Genomic DNA, 17,963 nt, shown 5'->3' with positions numbered 1-17,963 from the left:
ATAAGCTGCATTTTTCATTTGTGCGCATAAGTTTTATATCATCTTGGAGCAAACTTTGGGTACTAATATTATGTTATATGCTCAATGAAGAGTTCGTCCATTGATAGCGTATCAATGCTGCTGGATTCTGTCAAGATCTTATATATCGGAATGTTTAGTTTTGATCTGAACATAATTATTGGCTTGCTGCGATGCTTTCGATCTCTGGAGAATTTATATATAGAGGTGATGATTTCATGCACATTGAAAGCATGTATATATTGTACTAGAATTAACTGTTCAGCTGTCACTCTTTCGACATACTCTTTTTTTAGACCTTAACTGTTTTCAATCTTCATGTCTACTTAGGCACAACCACATGGAGTAAAACATATAACCAATCGGTGGCGTAATAAGCACCAGGATTTTCTCAGTTCTCATGACATTCGTTTGAGTACAATAACGATGGAAGGATATGCATCCAACCAGGCAAACAGAAGCTTTGTCACATTCTTCCTGTTGAATGCGAGGTTACTATTGTCCATGAGTCTTAAGTTTTACCGCAAGAGATTTCTCACGGACGGACACGTTGAACAGCAAAAAAAGAAGTTTCAGGTGGACAAATGGGCTTCTAAACGTGCTCGGCTTTTATTTACAACAAGTTGTAGTCATCCTGAAATAAATTTTTTTTGCACAGGATGTTGATTTTATGGATCAGACCGATCCATTTGTTTGTGACTGCGAAAAAGAGTGGTTGGGTTAGATGTTACTGCCATGTTCAATCTAGGTTTTGTCTAAAAATTTGATGAACAATTAATCCTTGGGCCTTTTGTACTATTTGTAAGCTTGAGTTGCATGTTGTTGCCCTCATACTCCCCTCGACCTGCCACTACACTGCCGCATCTTCCACGACTGTTGTTTGTTCCCGTCCGAGGCCTCGCCGTCGTTCTCCGCCTTGGTTCGCTCGCTGTGCCCGCCGCCGTCTGGCGTTGTCAACATGGTCAACAACCAAGAGGAATCAGGAGATGACTGTACGTGGAGAGGCTGACAGTAGGGACCCACCAAGGTCATTGCATTACGCAAGCAGGTGCCTCGTTATTACAAGCCAAAAAAATACTTCCTCCTAATTGTTTGACAACTAGGTCCCACGCCATTGTCAATGTAGTTAATAAACGAGAAAATTACACAACGAGCGGATAACACCAGGGACCCAGCAACTCGCCCAGTTGTTTTTTAGTTTCAGAGACGGAGCTGAACTGCGCGCTGTGCAGGGGCTGTGGCCCGTCTAGCCCACGCTTACGCTTTTATTTAAGCACATGATGAGCCCAGTTGATATATTTTTTCTTTCTGAAAATGGCTAGCCCAGTTCTTTTTTTGGAGAATACCAAAACCGAGGCCTACTTGCTTTTCTCAGCCCTGCTGGGCTGCGAATCTTTCAAGACGAGGAGGGATGTAAGTAGTAAGAAATGGGCTTCCCCAGAAAATGGGCTATAAGTTGTAAGAAATGGGTTGTAAATTTTTAAACCAAAGCCAACCGGCAATTACATTAAAATATCATTTTTTCTAGATTTCTCTACTCTCTACTCTTATAAAAACCAAAGCCAACTGGCAATTACATTAAAATATCATCTTTTCTCCCACAAGATAAACTACTCATACAAATGCATCTTCATGTTCCGTGCAACGAACGGGCATCTTGCTAGTTAAGATTTTAAATTTCATTCTTTTTTTTTGCGGAGAATTTTATTTTGATATAATTTTTAAAAATATATTTTAATGTGACTCGAAATTTTGTGATTAAAAGAGTTCGGACCCCACCGAAATATGCAAAATTTCACTGAATTTTTTAGCAGTGCCCAGAATATATGGTGTGTAATGCTAATAAAAAGAATATGGGCTTCAAATATCCTTAAGAATTAGCAAATGGGCTGTAAATTATTGAAAATAATGGCTAATGGGCTATAAGCTGTTTTCCACAGATTTGAAGGCTGACTTCTAGGCCTACTAGGTTGACGATGACACTGTTCTAAATTTTTTTTTGACGCGTACGCAAGGCTTTGTCAACTTAGTCAACACGGAGCAATGACTGTTGGATGTCCATCCAACGGCCGCCGTAAATCTTCAATCTCTGATCTTCCTGCTCCAGCCGCCCAAACCAGCGCCGGCGGGACTGCCTGCTCCCTCCTCCCTTGGCTGGCTGTGCTGTGCCAGGCCATCCCTCTACCCACCCACACATCCTGTTATTTTTCGGCGACGTCAGCCTCACCATGCAGCCGACCAGTCAGGGCTCGTACTCCTCTCAGTGTGGGCATCCGCTGCGGTGGCTTCACCGGCTTCGGGTCGTTCCCTTCCTGGGCCTCGCCCTCGTCCATCGCGTTTGTGCTCTCGGCGCGGCGAGGTCAACATGGTTAATAAACAACAGCCATCGGAAGAGGCTGACAGTAGGGGCCCACACAAGGAAATGCCTCCTTATTACGCGCAAAATAATGAATGCTCCACCTGAAAGCTGGGACCCACCAGAAGGGCCTCTATATTTCGCGAAAAAACGTTCCCCCTGCTGTCAGCTCGGACCCACCAGTTATATCTTCGCACGCAAGGAAGTGCCTCCTTATTATGCACAAAAAAATGAATACTCCCCTGCTAGCTGGGACCCACCGTAGTGGGAGGCTAACTTGTGGGCCTACTAAGTTGACGGGGACGAAGGGCTTTGTCAACTTAGTCAATATGAACGATTCTAGCCCCAGTGACCGTACGATGTCCATCCAACGGCCATAGTGCTTCTTCAACCTCTGGTCTTCTTGCTCCAGCCGCCCAAAGCAGCGCCGGTCGTGCCACATGCTCTTGCCTCCCGTGGCCGGCTGTGCTGCCGCGGAGGCCTCACCGCCCCTACTATTCCCACCGTTGGCCAGGCCCTGCGGTGACGGCAGCCTCACACCGCAGCCGAATTAGTGAACCCTTGTACTCCTCTCCGCGTGGGCATCCACTGCCGCGTCTTCCCCGGCTCCACGTCGTCCCCTTCCTAGGCCTCGCCATCGTCCACCTCCTTGGTGCTCTCGGCACGGCCTATTCAATGTGGTCAATGAACGACTTCCATTTGGAAGAGTACTATACGTGGAGAGGCTGACAGCTGGGTCCACGGCCGCGGCAAGGAAGTGCCTCCTTATTACGCGGAAAATAATGATTCCTCCACCTGACATCAGGGACCCACTGAACGGGCGACCGTATTTCGCGAAAAAACGTTTCCTCCCTGACTGTTGGGACCCACCAGCTACATCTTCGCACGCAAGGAAGTGCGTCCATATTATGGGCAAAAAAAATGATTCGCCCCCTGACTGCTGGGACCCACCAGCTACATCTTCGCACGCAAGGAAGTGTCTGACAGTCGGGACCCACCTGGTCGAAGCATACGTAGCGTTGTCATTTTGGTCACGAATGTGTACGTACATACTGGTCGATCGGAGTGTCTGCAGGCTGCAGCGATGAACCATGGCCGTGTAAGGAAGGGCACGTGTCGTAGTAGAGGCGCACGTAGCATGTCACGCAGTCCCGTTAATATCGTGTACACGTACGTACAGCGGCCAGGGTGCAAGAAAGTAAATACGGCCACATACGTACATACGGGCGGGGTCTCGATACTCGCGCATACGTACAGCCAGGACTCGTGTACATGGCTAGGTCGAAACGGAGAAACTGTGTCGTCGTCGTGTTCATGGGGAGGCAACGAAATGCGTCGTGTTCATCGGGAGGCAACGGAATACGTCGTGTTCATCGGGAGCCAACCGGTTTGGACAGAACAGCCGATCGAAATGGGGCCTGGCGTATCGCAGAATGGAGGAAACGGCCTTGTGTTCGACCGTCCACGGTCGAAACGGGATCATGTTCATTGGGAGGGGTCTGGCGTACCACAAAATGGAGGAAACGAACTTCTCTTGGACCTCCTACGGTCGAAACGGGCCCCTGTTGATCGGGAGGGGTGTGGCGTACCGCAAAATGGAGGAAACGGACTTGTGTTAGAGCGCTACGGTCGAAACGGGGGTCCTGTTCATCGGGAGGGGTGTGGCGTACCACAAAACGGGACTCCACAGGATTATGTTCATCTCCACCGTCGGCCTCCTCCAACCTCCACGGGCTACTGTTCATCCACCGTTGACCTCCTCCAGCCTCCACCTGCGACTATTCATCCATGGGCTCCTGTTCATCCAGCCTCCACCGCTCCTCCATCGGCTACTGTTCAACCAGCCCTCTCCACGGAGTCCTATTCAACCACCCCTCAACGGGATACTGTTCATCAAGCCCTCCACCGGCTATTGTTCAACCAGCCATCCACGGGGTCGTCCTGTTCATCCAGCCCTCCACGGGGTCCTGTTCATCCACCCCCAACCGGCTCGATCGGGGTCTTGTTCATTCAGAGACAACACCACGGGGTCCTGTTCATCCACCCCCATCGGGAACTGCTCATCCAACCTCCCCCCCCCCCCCCAACAACGGTCACTGTTCATCAAGGGAAGGAGGCAGCAGGGATCGATAGGCTTCAGTTAGCAGCAGTAGCGAAGGAATCACTCGGGTTCAGTTAACAGCAAGGGATCGATCGCTCGGGTTCAGTAACGTAGCTAGTGCAATCGCTCGGGTTCAGTTAGAGCCCAACGCCTCGCACACACGCGCGTACGTGTACGAGAGAAACGCGCATCGCTCGGCCCCCAACCACCCACCATAACCGGGAACTCCCCGAAATTTTCCTCTTCCTTGCTTCTACCACGGTTTTTTCCATCATGGACGGCCCAAAAAATGTCATGCAGCTGCGTCTCCGCCCGCCCAGGACGAAAAGCCCATTTTCTGTCGTGATTTTTTGTCATAGAAGTAGGAGCCCACCACATCTATGATGATACCGGATTTTGTCACAATTGTCGTCATAGAAGTGTCGTAAGCATGACAGAAAAAATTTCGTTCGACCCAAAATGTCATGGATGTGTCTTTTTTTATAGTGGATAACAGAGAGAAATCCGGCCAAAAGTAACTGAATATGGTTTTAGTCACTTGGAAGTTTCAATACAAAAATAGAACCGCTCACATTCATCGATAGAGACCATTCTCAGAGATGATAACATCGGCTGGGTACTTCCAACATTCAAAAAGGATGGACTTGGCGCTACCCGAACCTTGTCTTGATGTTCCAACTTAATAATCTTGGATATGCCAACATCTGAAGACTGGCTATTGGGAACTCTGAAGGTGTCATGTACACAAACTGACCACATAGTAGACGTAATTAGAACTTCCTAAACCAATGAAGATGTTTTGATCATCGTTCTCATAAAAATGTGGATTTTGGGAGATTCCAACATTTTTATATATTCGGAAACACCTTACTAGTTGAGCATTAACTAGATTCTCTAGCCATCTTTCAGATATGAGTCGTTCAATAGTGCATCTTTTCTCACACTTAAAGTGATTTCGTGGACAGTCAAAATACATATAAAGAAAACCATTAACCTTCACTACTTAAAGTTGTCTTTTTATAACATTTTAGGGGTCGTCGGCGTTTTATAAATCACTTGTTAGGAGTAAAACACATGAGCACAATTAGTATGCATTGTCTCCTTAACGATTTCAACATTAATCATAAACCCCTCTTCAGAAAAAATAATGGATGCAATTTTACCTCTCATGACATAATACCATAACTTGTAGTTGTATTGTAATCACTAGATCACTATTGTGGGAATAAGTAAAACTATCTCAGATTCCACCTAATCTTACATGGCATCCACATGATAAATAATCCAAATCAAGCCATGTTGACGAAAGTTCCAAGCATGATCTACAAGTCAAAAGATAGAAGCTAAAATAAAAGGCCAAAAGACCATATCCCAAATGAAGAAGCCCAATGAGAGGAAAGACGGATGTGCTACTTCACTATAGAGACCATACACCACTCCTCCTCCTCCTCCTCCTCCTCCTAGCCCACTATGGATTCATGGGCCATGAATCTTCTCACCTACCATTTGAAGGGTAGATCGGTCCCAAGGCTAGGTATCAGGATCCCTCTTCCGAAGTTTTCCTTGTCTCGGCATTTTGTGTACTCTAAACAAGGCTTGGGGCTGGGTATTGAGATCTGATCAAGGGACCTTGTAAGGCTCGGATTGTCTGGATAAGGGAAGCTTCGGAAGCGTGACGCAACGTGAGCCAATCTCTTTTTCCTGAGGCCACTTCTCACACGTGGGCCAATCTCTACTCTCCACGGAATAACTGAACCTGTTTTAAAAACGTCAATGTGTTAATTTTGTCACTGTACAATGACCATCCCTATAATGCCCTCCTACACACCCTGCTAACTTTGTAGTGAGTACAAAGGATGAGTTACTCTTACTTTGTTGTTGTTTCGACAATATGTACAATGTGTATGATATGTCCTTAGACATGAGAATGCCATATGTACCCTTTCTATATATGCATGAACATAAAACGTCGCACGACTAAAAAGCTATTGCATTCTCTTTTTGTTTATAAGGCATGTATGTTTAGAATGTGAATCCAATAATAGTATAATACACGGACAAGTACATTTGGCTTTCGGGTGTATATGCAGCTGGTATGAAAAAGATAATTTACTAGTTGCAAAAAAAGCCAAAAAAATCTGAAACTTCTTTAAAACAAACTTAACCTTCCGTTTTACTCGTGTAAAAACCTTACTCATTCAAATCGTGATCTGCGTTAACTAGAATTGGAGTCACAATGGGTGCCGGGGCATCTACCCTCTTGTCTTGCGGCAAGCAAGCAATGCAGCATCTGTAAAAAGCAGCAGTAGGAAAACGGGAGCAAGAAGAACCGGAGAAGAGGGGAAAGCATCAGCTGCAGTGCGGCCACCGCAAAACGCGTCGCCTTTGGCTTTGCTCTGCTCGGCTTCTTTTCGCTACCGGCCGGCTTCTCCAGCCTTCCTCTTGCTTTCGGCCCTAGCTGGAGGCTGGAGGCTGGAGCCCCCTCTCACACTGTAAAGCCACAGAAAAGCGGCGGCAGTACGTACTCTGTTCAGTTCTTGTACCCTTCCTTAGCTCGCAAGCAGAGTATGCATTCCTTCCTTGTCCCTCGCCGACGCATCCACCGCCAAGCAACCTCGCTACATATGCGCCGTTCCTTCGTCTACCCCCATTGTTCTACCAAACTCGTCGGCCGGTGAGCCCATACATACACACGCACAGGTCGGATCAGAGGTCAGAGCACGTGTACAGGTAGATAGCTGGAGCCTGGAGGCCGGTGGCGAGAGGATCATCGCTTGTCATGAACGGTGGCATCGGGGGCACGGCGGAGGGGGCACCGCACCCGAGCACGGACTGGGGCCCGATCATCGTGGCGGTGATCCTGTTCGTGGTGCTGTCGCCGGGGCTGCTGTTCCAGCTGCCGGCCAGGACCAGGGTGGTGGAGCTCGGCAACATGGCCACCAGCGCCATCGCCATCCTCGTCCACGCCGTCATCTTCTTCTGCATCCTCACCCTCGTCGTCGTCGCCATCGGCGTGCACGTGTACGCCGCCTAGCTATCTCATATAGTACTCCAGATCAAGATGGGTTTTGTCTTTCTTCAGTGCTGCCCTGCCCAGCCCTGCCCCTGTTTGCCTGTTTGATTTGGCCGGCTGTAAACTGCAGAAACACTGCTGGCTTAAAACAGTACGTATATATGTTCTTGGATGAGGAATTAGTTGCTTGTAATTACTTCTCTGTGTCGATAATTGATGAAATGCCTTTGAAATTGATTCCGGCAGAACCGTTTGCACCAACTATTCACTGAATCAGCACTCTTCAAGGGCTCCTCTACTTCAGATTTTGTTTTGTTTTGTTAAAGAGCATACTGATGCTGCAACTTTGGAAAGTGCTACCGGGGAAATTAAGAAACATATTTGTCCTCCAAAAAAATTAAAGTGAAAATTCCATCTTAAAGGATATATTTTGCGACATAATGACAGGTCGAACCACGTTTTACTTTCGGAAATGATAAATTCCGAAAATTCGGATTTTAACCATGGCAATCCGACATTTTTCATGGCAACTTGAGTTCACGCAAGATTGACAAACATGGCAATTTTCTAACAAAAAACAAATTGGGACAAAGTTGCCATGTTTTAACAACTAAAGTTGCCACCTCGTGTCAACTAAAATTGCCATGAAAAAACGTACAGGATGACATGCTTAAAATCCGAACGTTTGGGGTTTATCAGGCCACTAGGAATCGGATTTTCACACATTTTAGCATTCTATTTTGAACGACATTTTAGTATTAGAAGTGGCTCTCACATGATTGCCCAACTCGTTAGGGTAACAACGCTGGGCAACTAGGACATGCATTTCACAAAGAGGCTTTCGACATAAAAACAGGCATATTTTTATATATTTGAAATCTCGGCGACGAAAGCTTTAAAACTCAATTTTGGATACATTTGACATAATTATTTTGGAATCACTTCTTTGAAATAGTACGGCAAACACTTTATACATTTTACATAATTATTTTGGAATCACTTCTTAATCACTATTTAGTTTTCGTGGAATGGTTGAAATCATTTTTTTATGCATGCATTTCAATGCCAGAACATGCACATCACAAAGTAAACCCTAAAATGTAATTTCAATTTGAGAATATGCAGTTTCAACTTTAAAACATGCATTTCACATAAAATAGCCAAAATCACGTTTGGCGAACCAAATAAAAATATATCATAAAGGATGCATTTCAATTTGACATTTCATACTTCATGTCAAATACCAGATTTTTTTTCATTTTCATGATATTCATTTCAATTTTAGAACATGCATCTGACATAGTACTGCCGGTGACACAGTGGTCGTCATTCTCCTCAACACTAGCACCTTTGTTCTCGCCCCGTGATCCAACCTACTACCGCTCTATGCTAGAGCATCGTCAACAATGGTGACACGTGGATCCCTAGCGAGAAGTTGGGGTACGACAAGTGCATTGGTGCTCCATGGTGGATGGTCTCGTAGAGAGCGTACGGAGACCCCGCCCCAGAGATTTACGCCTTCCAGCTCAACCTGGATTGGACGCCGTAGTTCGTTTGCGGTGGAACAACACTCAGGGAGTACTAGGCCGCCGGCAACTGGATAGGCCAATCTTTAAAAAAAGTAAAACACTTTATATTACTCCCTCCGTTTCTAAATATAAGCCCATTTAGAGATTCCACTACGGACAACATACAGAACAAAATGAGTGTACACTCTAAAATCCGTGTATATACATCCAATAGGTCCATATTGAAATTTCTGAAAGGGCTTATATTTAGAAACGGAGGGGGTAGAAAACAATCAGTCACGCATCGAAATTATCACTTTCACATATTGAAATATCAATGTCAAACATGTCAAAGTGAGATGTTTCAATATGGGAAACCAATTTGGTTTCAATATGTGAAACAAAATACTAAATTATGCAAAATTGATTTTGTTTCACTGTGTGAACTGATATTTAAAATATGTGAAACATATTTTATTCAATGTATCAAACAGATCGCAATGATGTGAAATATATACCGTTTCAATGTGTGAAACTGAAATTTTTAAATATGCGTAACAAATTTGGCCTCGATATGTGAAACCAAAATGTGTAACATAGATTTTGTAAATGTTTGAAATAGGTTTTTGCCATATGTGAAATAGATTTTCTTCAAATATGCCAAACGGATACTTAGATTACGAGAAACAGTTTCTTTAACTTGTGAAATTGAATACACATATTTCTGATATATATTTCACTTAGAACGTTCCAGTTTTACAAATAGTTAAAGCCGCCTTTTGAAATAGTTAAATAGTTGAAATAACTTTTTTGTGAAACTGAAAACGACTAAAATTTAAATTAGCTTCAAATGCACCCAGGATTGGTCTTGGTTTGAAGGTCTTGACGGACGTTAGTGATTCGTAAATACAAATCATATTTGAAAACGAAATTTTAATTGAAAAGATCTCAATCATCTAAAAACAACTTCAAAGAAATACATAGTTTTTAGGTGGGAGGGGGGGGGGGGGGGGGGGATCATGGGATGTTGATTGCATTCGTTCTTCAGAAGAAGCGTATACGTAGTTTTTACGTGGGGAGATCATGGGATGTTGATTGCATTCGTTCTTGAGAAGAAGCGTAGATAGCAGCGAGCGAAATAACCACGGGGATGCGTCGAAAGCTGTGCGGCCCTCGGAGTGCTTTTGCGCGAGCCTGATCTAGCCCACGCTACCAGTGTGCGGGGTGCAGCTCGGTGTCTGTCGTCCCGTTGCATGAAACGGCAAAGGAAAAAAGTTACACGGCGCGCTCCACCTTTTCTAAATCGGTGATACGGCAGCAATGGACGCGGGCCCGCATGCATAAGCATAACCGGACGCTGGGGCGGGTCCTCGGAGCCACTCTCCTGCAAAGTGATCGAGACAGACCACAACCTCTCAAGCTAGTTTAACCCCTCTCCTTTTTTTTTTTGCTTGTTGATGCTTGGCGCCCTGCTAGACGAGCTTCTCATTTGTATCATCGAGTGCAGATCTAAACGTCCGAACGCAACGAAAAATCGCTTCCAAGTGTCTTTCTCGTTGCACATGCGAAGGAGTTTTTTCGCATGGCCGGTTGTATCATCCGGATCATCGTCGTCGCCGTCCTCGTCTCCCCCTCCGGTTGTAGGGACTGCTGCTGCTGGTAGTTGCCGAACTGAGTGGGATCCGAGTCTTCCACCTGCCCGTCCTCATAGCCCCCTCCTCCTCAGTCGCCTCCGTCGTGGATGATGTCGAGCATCTTCTTGTCCACGTCGCCGGCTCCCCCGCTCTAGGCATTGCAGCGAACAGCGTGCGGGCACCCATCTACTCCCTAGCCGTCGGTCGCGCCTGGACGAGGTACGGCGAAGAATACTTGGAGAAATACGTTGAAATGAGGGCTGTGAAAAAAATCCGGGGCTTTTTAGCACATGATACTATTCATCCTCAAAGTCCCTAAATTTGCTTCTTGACGGGTCGCATTTCAACGTATTTCATCTAAATTTTTACACACATATACATTTCATCCTCGTATACTTGCATATTTTTCAGATTTTTTTTTAAATCAAAAAGTTTGAACTTTGAAATTTTCAAAAATTCCGGGGTTCGTGGAGCCCGGTCACAGAAACGCCGCACTCGTTCATGCTTCCTTTAAACTAGATGAGCTTCTCATTTACGGTATATTATCCGCCGTAGATGATGTAGTCATATTTCTGATTACACGTGTTTAGGAGAAGTTCCTGTAGCACCTCGCTGGTTGCTCGTGTGAGATCACAGATCAGTGTATCAGTGGCCTGTGGAGGACCCTGGTTGATCCAGACAATGGCGTCGAGGTAGGCAGGAACAGTAATGAGTGCTGGTGTTGCACTTGAACAAACGTTTCTGCTCGGCGCATGGATACCCACCACCACACCACTGCGCTCCGAGGTAGACAGGGGAAGGAAAGTGCGCGGAAAGCTCCTGGTGGACGGACGAGGCAAAAACCATGCAACGCTCGCCATGCCTTTGGCAGAGCCCGATCTTAGCTCAGGGCCGGCGTCGCCGCGTTGCCTGGAATGGCAACGCAGGAAGCCACGCAGCGCTCGATCGGCTCCACCCTCTCCAAATCGATGCAGCAGCTAGCACTGGGTGCATTCATTAGCAGCTCCAGCTCATGATCACCACTCTCCTCGGCTAGCTCCTCCTCCCAACAGTTCACCACCGCCCCCTAGAATCGCCCATTCACATGGCGCTCTCCCGCCGCCTTCCCCTCCTCCTCCTCCTCTCCCTCGTCGCCGCCATGACGGCGGTCACCAGCACCGCCCCCGAGGTCATCGTGACCAAGTGCTACCCGCCGCCGACGCCCACCGGCACCACCCCCGGGGTCATCGTGACCAGGTGCTACCCGCCGCCGACGCCCACCGTCAACGGCAGCGGCGCGTTCCCCGATAGTCTCCTCCCGCTCCTCGACGCCCTCCCCTCGGCCGCCGCGCGGACGGGCTTCGCCTCGCTGGGGGCCGGCGGTGCGCTCGCCCGCGGCTTCTGCTTCGGCGACCCCGCGCCCGACCCGTGCCTCCGCTGCCTGTCCGACGCCGGCAGAAAGATCACCGGCCAGTGCGGCGACGCCAGCCGGCGCGTGGGCTTCCTGAACGACGGCTGCTTTCTGGGCTACGCCGACACCAACGCTTCCTCCTCCGCCTGCCCGGACGCCGACATCGGCGCGGTGACCTTCTCCGGCGACGCCGTCCCGCGCCTCGACGACGCCGACGTGCAGAAGCTCGTGACCGTGGCGCAGTCCCTGGTCCCGCGGTCCGCGAACGGCCAGCTGCCCGCCGTCAACGCGACCGCCACGGCGAGTAACGGCGACACGGTGCGCGTGCTGGCACAGTGCGCGACGGACCGCGCCGCGACGGAGTGCGCCCGGTGCCTGCGGGACTCGGCGCTGCAGATGGCCAGGAGCTGGGGGGCCGCCGCCGGCGCCGTGCAAGGAAGCGTGGCCGCTGTCCTCGGTTCCAACTGCTACCTCCGCTTCGAGATATCGGCACCGCCGCTGCCCCTGGGAGAGCAGACCCGTGAGTAGCTCAGCTGATCTCCGGCCGGTAAATTTCTTGAGGATTCTGGCTGTCTCAGACTTGTGATGCATTGCATGCGCTGCAGGGAGGATGATAAAGGAGAACGTCGCCCTGACGGTGTGCATTGCCATCATCTTCGTCCTAGTCGTGGCTGTCATGGCGTGGCAGCTTGCGTCGTCGGCATGAGGATGGGGATACAGGCCTGGAATGCGGCGGTGGCAGCGGCGGCGGCGGTGCAAGGGAATTAGCCATGACCGATCGAGGGACGAGGAAGACCCAATAGCAAGTCGGCTGCAGGCAGGACATGAGAGAAGTTCCGCGGACGAAGACCCTGCGGTCAGGAGCACATGACTAGCTAGGCTAGGGTAGTGTTATGCTCTTATTGATCTATTCTGTTGTATGCATTTGGATGCTTGGTAGTGCTACTGCTCTGTTCCGTGATCGATCTCGCACTAAAAATGCTCATCCTTTTTAGATCTTCAACAGATGATGATCTCTTCTCGCTAGTTGCTTGCCTAGCAAGCTCGTCGAGTCGTCCCGTCCTCCATAATTATGTTCCCGTTCTGCTCCGTCGAGTTCTACTCGATCAGCATGCAGGTGTTTTTTTCAGGAAAAAAAATGGAGACAAAAAAAATGCTTGCAAGCGTCTTTTAAAAATGTTAGAGTATTATCATGCTGGTGCACATTGGGCGTGCAATCACAAAAAATGTGCCACGGTTGGCATGCAACGTGTAAAGAGAGAGAGTGGCACATCAGTCTGATGTGTGGGTTCGTCGTGTAAGAACCAATATAAGAGTAGATGCTAAAATGGGGGTCCATGGTAAACCTGTGTGTGCAAAATCTGGTACACACTGGCGAAAAAATAAACATACTTCAGCATGTCACTATGTCACGAGTACCTTTTTCTTTTCTTTGAGAAATACTCCCTTCTTCATTCACGAACATAAGATGTTCTAACTTTTTTTCTGAATCAGTTGTATACATAAACACGTTTAAGTGTGTTCATTCACGTATTTCAGTTGGTATAAGGATCATATAAAAATATTCAAAACATTTTATATTTGTGAACATAGGTGGTATCTCATAGGTACCTAAGGTTCAAATTAAACGGAAGTTACTCATAAAATTAAGTGATATTTGCTAAAAAAAAGTCATATTTAAGCAGACTCTACTTCTACACTAGTACTAAGTGGGAGCGTGGGCTCTGCCGAGCTCCATGGAGCTAGTTTTTTTTCTTCGAAAAAGCCATATTTAAAAGTTTTGAAAATATTCAAGAAAAAACATTGAAAACTTATGTGTGTTCAAACGGATCTGAGAAACTTTCTTTGAAAATATTGTAATTTGTAGGCTACACGGGTGAAACAAAATTTTGGCCTAACAAATAAAAAATGACCCATTTGGAATACATTTTTTCTATGCCACATGTAAAAGTATATTGTTATAAAATTTCACACATATGTAATATACATGCGTATGTGTATTCACATATTTTCTATCTCTTTTGTGATGCATAAATACCGTATTTTATAACAAGGCTCGCTGGAGCCGGGCTCCATTAGCATTTTTCGTACTAATAACTGACCCGTGGGTGACAAAATGGGGAGCCGTTGTGTCTCGCCCTTAGCTAGACACGGGCACATCTCACCTAAAGAACGCCCCAAATTCGCCCCTAATCACGCGTGTACATGTACACCAGTTTTGTTTTTCATTTTTGTATATATTTACCAAAATAATAATTATGTATAATCCAAAACAACTTAATGTACTTAAAAAATTAAATATTCACAAACAAATTTGAAAATGTTAACACCGTGTATATCTGGAAGTGTAATTTTTTTAAATGATAATATTCAAAACAAGATGTTCGTGATATTTCAACAATGGTCACCCGTTTCAAAAAAATGTACATGGATTTTTTAAAAACTTTAAACAATATAAAAAATATTCAATTAATTTTAAAAGATGTTTCGTACCACTAAAAAATGTGTGCTACATATAGAAAAATATTCGCACGTTTCAAAAATATGCTTTCATTAAATGTTTATACAATATAAAAAATGTTTGCATAGTTAAAAATGTTTCATTCAAAAAAAAAACATTTCAACATGTATTTGGAAAATGTGAAACATGTATTTGACAAAATATTCAAAAAATGTATTTAAAAAAATGTTAATCGTGTATTTGAAAAAAAGTCTATAAAAATATTCTATATGTATTCAAAATAAGTCCAATGTGTATGTAGAAATAGACATCTAAATATATATATATATATATATATGAAATAATGCTAATCATGCATTTGTAATAAGTTAAGCGTGTATAAAAAGATTTATGATGTATACAAAAAATGTACTATAATGTGTACAAAAAAGGAAGACGTATGTTAAAAACAAAAAGGAAAAAATAATAAATCTGTGAAAACCGAAGAAGTAAACAAAGAAAAAGAAAAACCAAAGAAAACCAGAGAAACCTGAAGAAAACCACTGCAAGCAATGAAAAACCCGATAAGAAAACCACAAAGTAAAAACTCGTCCCGCAACTATAGTATTGTGCCAATCATATAGCACCACGGCCCTTCGCAGCTTGTACACTTGTATGTTTGTGAGTTGGCAGTTTGTGATAAATAAAACAACAGCTAGGCCTCAGAGCGGGCGAGAAATAGCCCTAGCGGACAAAATGGGTCGCAAAGCACCACAAGAGAGATTGGCCCTATAAAACAGGCTCAAATCTTGTAGCTTGTCCACCGTTTTAGAGCCCAACAACGGTTTGTTTAAGGATCCCAAAATAAAGACATAAGCACCCCCGATGTTTGGTTGAAGCTAAGACTTAAAAAGATCTATTGATGTAGGGTCAAGCCCTTGTTTGCCCAATCTTCACGAATTGGAGGTGCATTTTGGGAAGAACACAAAAAATCACAAAGGGGAACACGCAATAATACTATCCACATCACACATGTGCTCTCTCATCATCCAAATCAAGATACACCTAGAATCCACAAGCAACAAGCAAGAAAGTAAAAGGGTAGGTTCTTCCAAAATCTCTATGGGATAGATGACGTCTTGATGATCCACTTAGAGATCCTTCTCCAAGTTGAAGGTCTTGATGATCTATGATGAGATCCCTTTTCAAGTTGGGAGTCTTGTTCCTCTAGAAGGAGGTACAAGGAGCAAAATGTCCAAGTGTATACTTTGCTAACCCTAGGATGGAGGAAGGGGAAGAGTATATATAGTCCTAGGCAAATGAAGGGGTAAGTAAGGGTACAAGGGTCATTTTCCCCATGGTTACTCGCAGGAAGCCCACGTGAGAGGCTTGTAGGCACGGGGTAAAAGGGGCCATGCGTGTGGGGTGTCCAGAGAGCTGGACGCAGCCCCTGTGTGCACGGGGTCCTAAGGCATGTGCACACCGGGTATCTAGAGGGCTTTGTGACTGCGGGCCTTCACGTGGATACCCCTCGATGCTTGTGGAACCTTGCCTTCATCTTCACGGTTCCTACTTCGCTTCCATTTGCGGATGGCGTGGGTGCTCGCTAGTGCACGACTTCCTCCATTGCACGCTCATCATTGGCTCAAACTTATATGTGCAAAGGGTAGGACGGTCAAGTAGTAACCATCCTCAAGAGAACCAAGAAGGCACACATAAGGGATAGAATTCACCTTAGTGTGATGCATGTGTCCCTCTTGGCGATGGATCCAATTCCATGGTGATGATCTAGGGTGCTTCGCACCATCTGCTGTCCACCCCGACACCAAGATGATCTGAAGAAATCAAAGGCATCATGATGAAAGTCTTCACTTCAAATTCTTCAGAATGTAGATCACAAATTCTTTAGCAGCTGAAATACTAAGAGTAAAGGGATGAGGAATTTGAAACCAAGTTGGCTCGATGATGACACGATGATTTGGTAGACCAGTTCCAGTTGTTATATCAACTGTACATCTGGCTGGAGCGGCTTGAGATTCAACCCATAATACGCTTAGTCTTCATCATATTCTCCTTGAGCTAAGGTCACTGTAGACCTCACCCAATCACCCGTGGAAGTATTCAAGGTAGTCTTCCAAACTCTTCACAGACTTATTCACCAACACGCCACAATTACTCTTGGGTTGCCCAGAACGTGATTTCTAACCATCTGGAAGAATGATAGTCTTCAAAGACAATAGGTGCCGGATCGCACAGATCAATCTCTTTAGTGATGCTCAATCACTTTGGCTTTGGTGGGGTTTTTCCTCACTTGTGTTTTCCCAAATTCATCAGAGGATGGGTTGCTCTCAAATGACAAGTGTCAATCTCTCTCTTGGAGCAGGCAACCAACAAGTGGTTGTGCGGGCGACTATTTATAGCCAGGGGCAACCCGACATGAATTGTCATAAATGCCCCTTCGGACATGACCGTTGTCAGGATAAGGATCCACTCGACAGTTGTCACTCAGTGCAACAACAGTCGGAATTTGAACTCTCAAATTCGTCGGGGCACTCAATTTCCTCACGATAGGCAAATCGCACTAGCGAAATCCTAACTCCTCATTCAGACCAATTCCGTCAACAACCAGAAGAACTTGTCTTTGTCGCTGAGGAACTCGATTACACTGCAAGATATTTCCAAAGTCTTCAACTAGAAGAAATAGGTAGTTGTAGGTTTTGAGAATTACTTCGAAGATACGTCTATATAGCACCTAGACCCCCTTTAATAGTACGGTGTTTCTTATGACTCAAAATAAGAAGAAAGAAACTAAGAAAACAAAGTCTTCAAACTTCCAATTCTTCACTTCAATTTCTTCAAAGGACACACCAAATTCTTCACTCGAAGCAATACATATTTGGGGGCCATCTTTCGTCGGTTAAAACACATCTTCAGTGACTATAACTCATGTGTACAGTCACAAACACATTACTCCCTTAACCTATTTGTCTTCAATACTCCAAAACCACTAAGGGGGCACGGGCACTAGATGCACTTAGATGTGGCTATTTGTTTTCTATCTTATCTTTGATTATCTACATGAGATGTTATTCGCACTCTCGTACTCTATTCATTTTAATAAATAGTTATATGTGTCGCTTCATGCAAAGGCCAGGATAGTCCTTCTTTTCTAGAGAATTAAAGTTGCACGGGCCTAGTTAATTCAATGTGTAGCATTATTTTCGTGTGACGCCCCCGATTCAATCATACACTAATTATGCACGCAAATGTATACGATCAAGATCAGGGACTCACGAGAAGATATCACAACACAACTCTAAAAGTAAAATAAGTCATACAAGCATCATATTACAAGTCAGGGGTCTCGAGGGCTCGTATACAAGTGCTCGAACATAAACGAGTCAGCGGAAGCAACAATATCTGAGTACAGACATAAGTTAAACAAGTTGCCATAAGATGACTAGCACAAACTGGGATACAAATCGAAAGAGGCGTAGGCCTTG

General features: G+C 45.5%; 2 protein-coding genes across 2 annotated transcripts; both read left to right on the top strand.

The window, feature by feature from the left end:
- The first annotated feature begins 6,945 nt into the window (after positions 1-6,945).
- On the top strand, positions 6,946-7,681 carry LOC109755194 (uncharacterized). Its single transcript, XM_020314093.4, has one exon. The coding sequence runs from the start codon at positions 7,255-7,257 to the stop codon at positions 7,507-7,509; it is 255 nt and encodes an 84-aa protein (XP_020169682.1). The 5' UTR covers positions 6,946-7,254; the 3' UTR covers positions 7,510-7,681.
- Positions 7,682-11,199: 3,518 nt separating this feature from the next.
- Positions 11,200-12,985, top strand: LOC109755159 (uncharacterized). The gene is made up of 2 exons (XM_045235146.2): positions 11,200-12,540; positions 12,626-12,985. The coding sequence occupies exons 1-2, from the start codon at positions 11,715-11,717 to the stop codon at positions 12,724-12,726; spliced, it is 927 nt and encodes a 308-aa protein (XP_045091081.1). The 5' UTR covers positions 11,200-11,714; the 3' UTR covers positions 12,727-12,985.
- Positions 12,986-17,963: the final 4,978 nt, after the last annotated feature.

This window comes from Aegilops tauschii, chromosome 3 (assembly GCF_002575655.3).
Source record: "Aegilops tauschii subsp. strangulata cultivar AL8/78 chromosome 3, Aet v6.0, whole genome shotgun sequence".
Lineage (NCBI taxonomy): Eukaryota > Viridiplantae > Streptophyta > Magnoliopsida > Poales > Poaceae > Aegilops > Aegilops tauschii.
The sequence above is the reverse complement of the archived record's forward strand: the minus strand, read 5'-3'. Positions and strand labels throughout refer to the sequence as shown.

Excerpts from the sequence above, each read along its gene's own strand:
- LOC109755159 (XM_045235146.2), top strand. The coding sequence starts at position 11,715 with ATGGCGCTCTCCCGCCGCCTTCCCCTCCTCCTCCTCCTCTCCCTCGTC. Across the intron at positions 12,541-12,625 it reads GCCCCTGGGAGAGCAGACCC|GGAGGATGATAAAGGAGAAC; the intron begins GTGAGTAGCTCA and ends CATGCGCTGCAG.
- LOC109755194 (XM_020314093.4), top strand. The coding sequence starts at position 7,255 with ATGAACGGTGGCATCGGGGGCACGGCGGAGGGGGCACCGCACCCGAGC.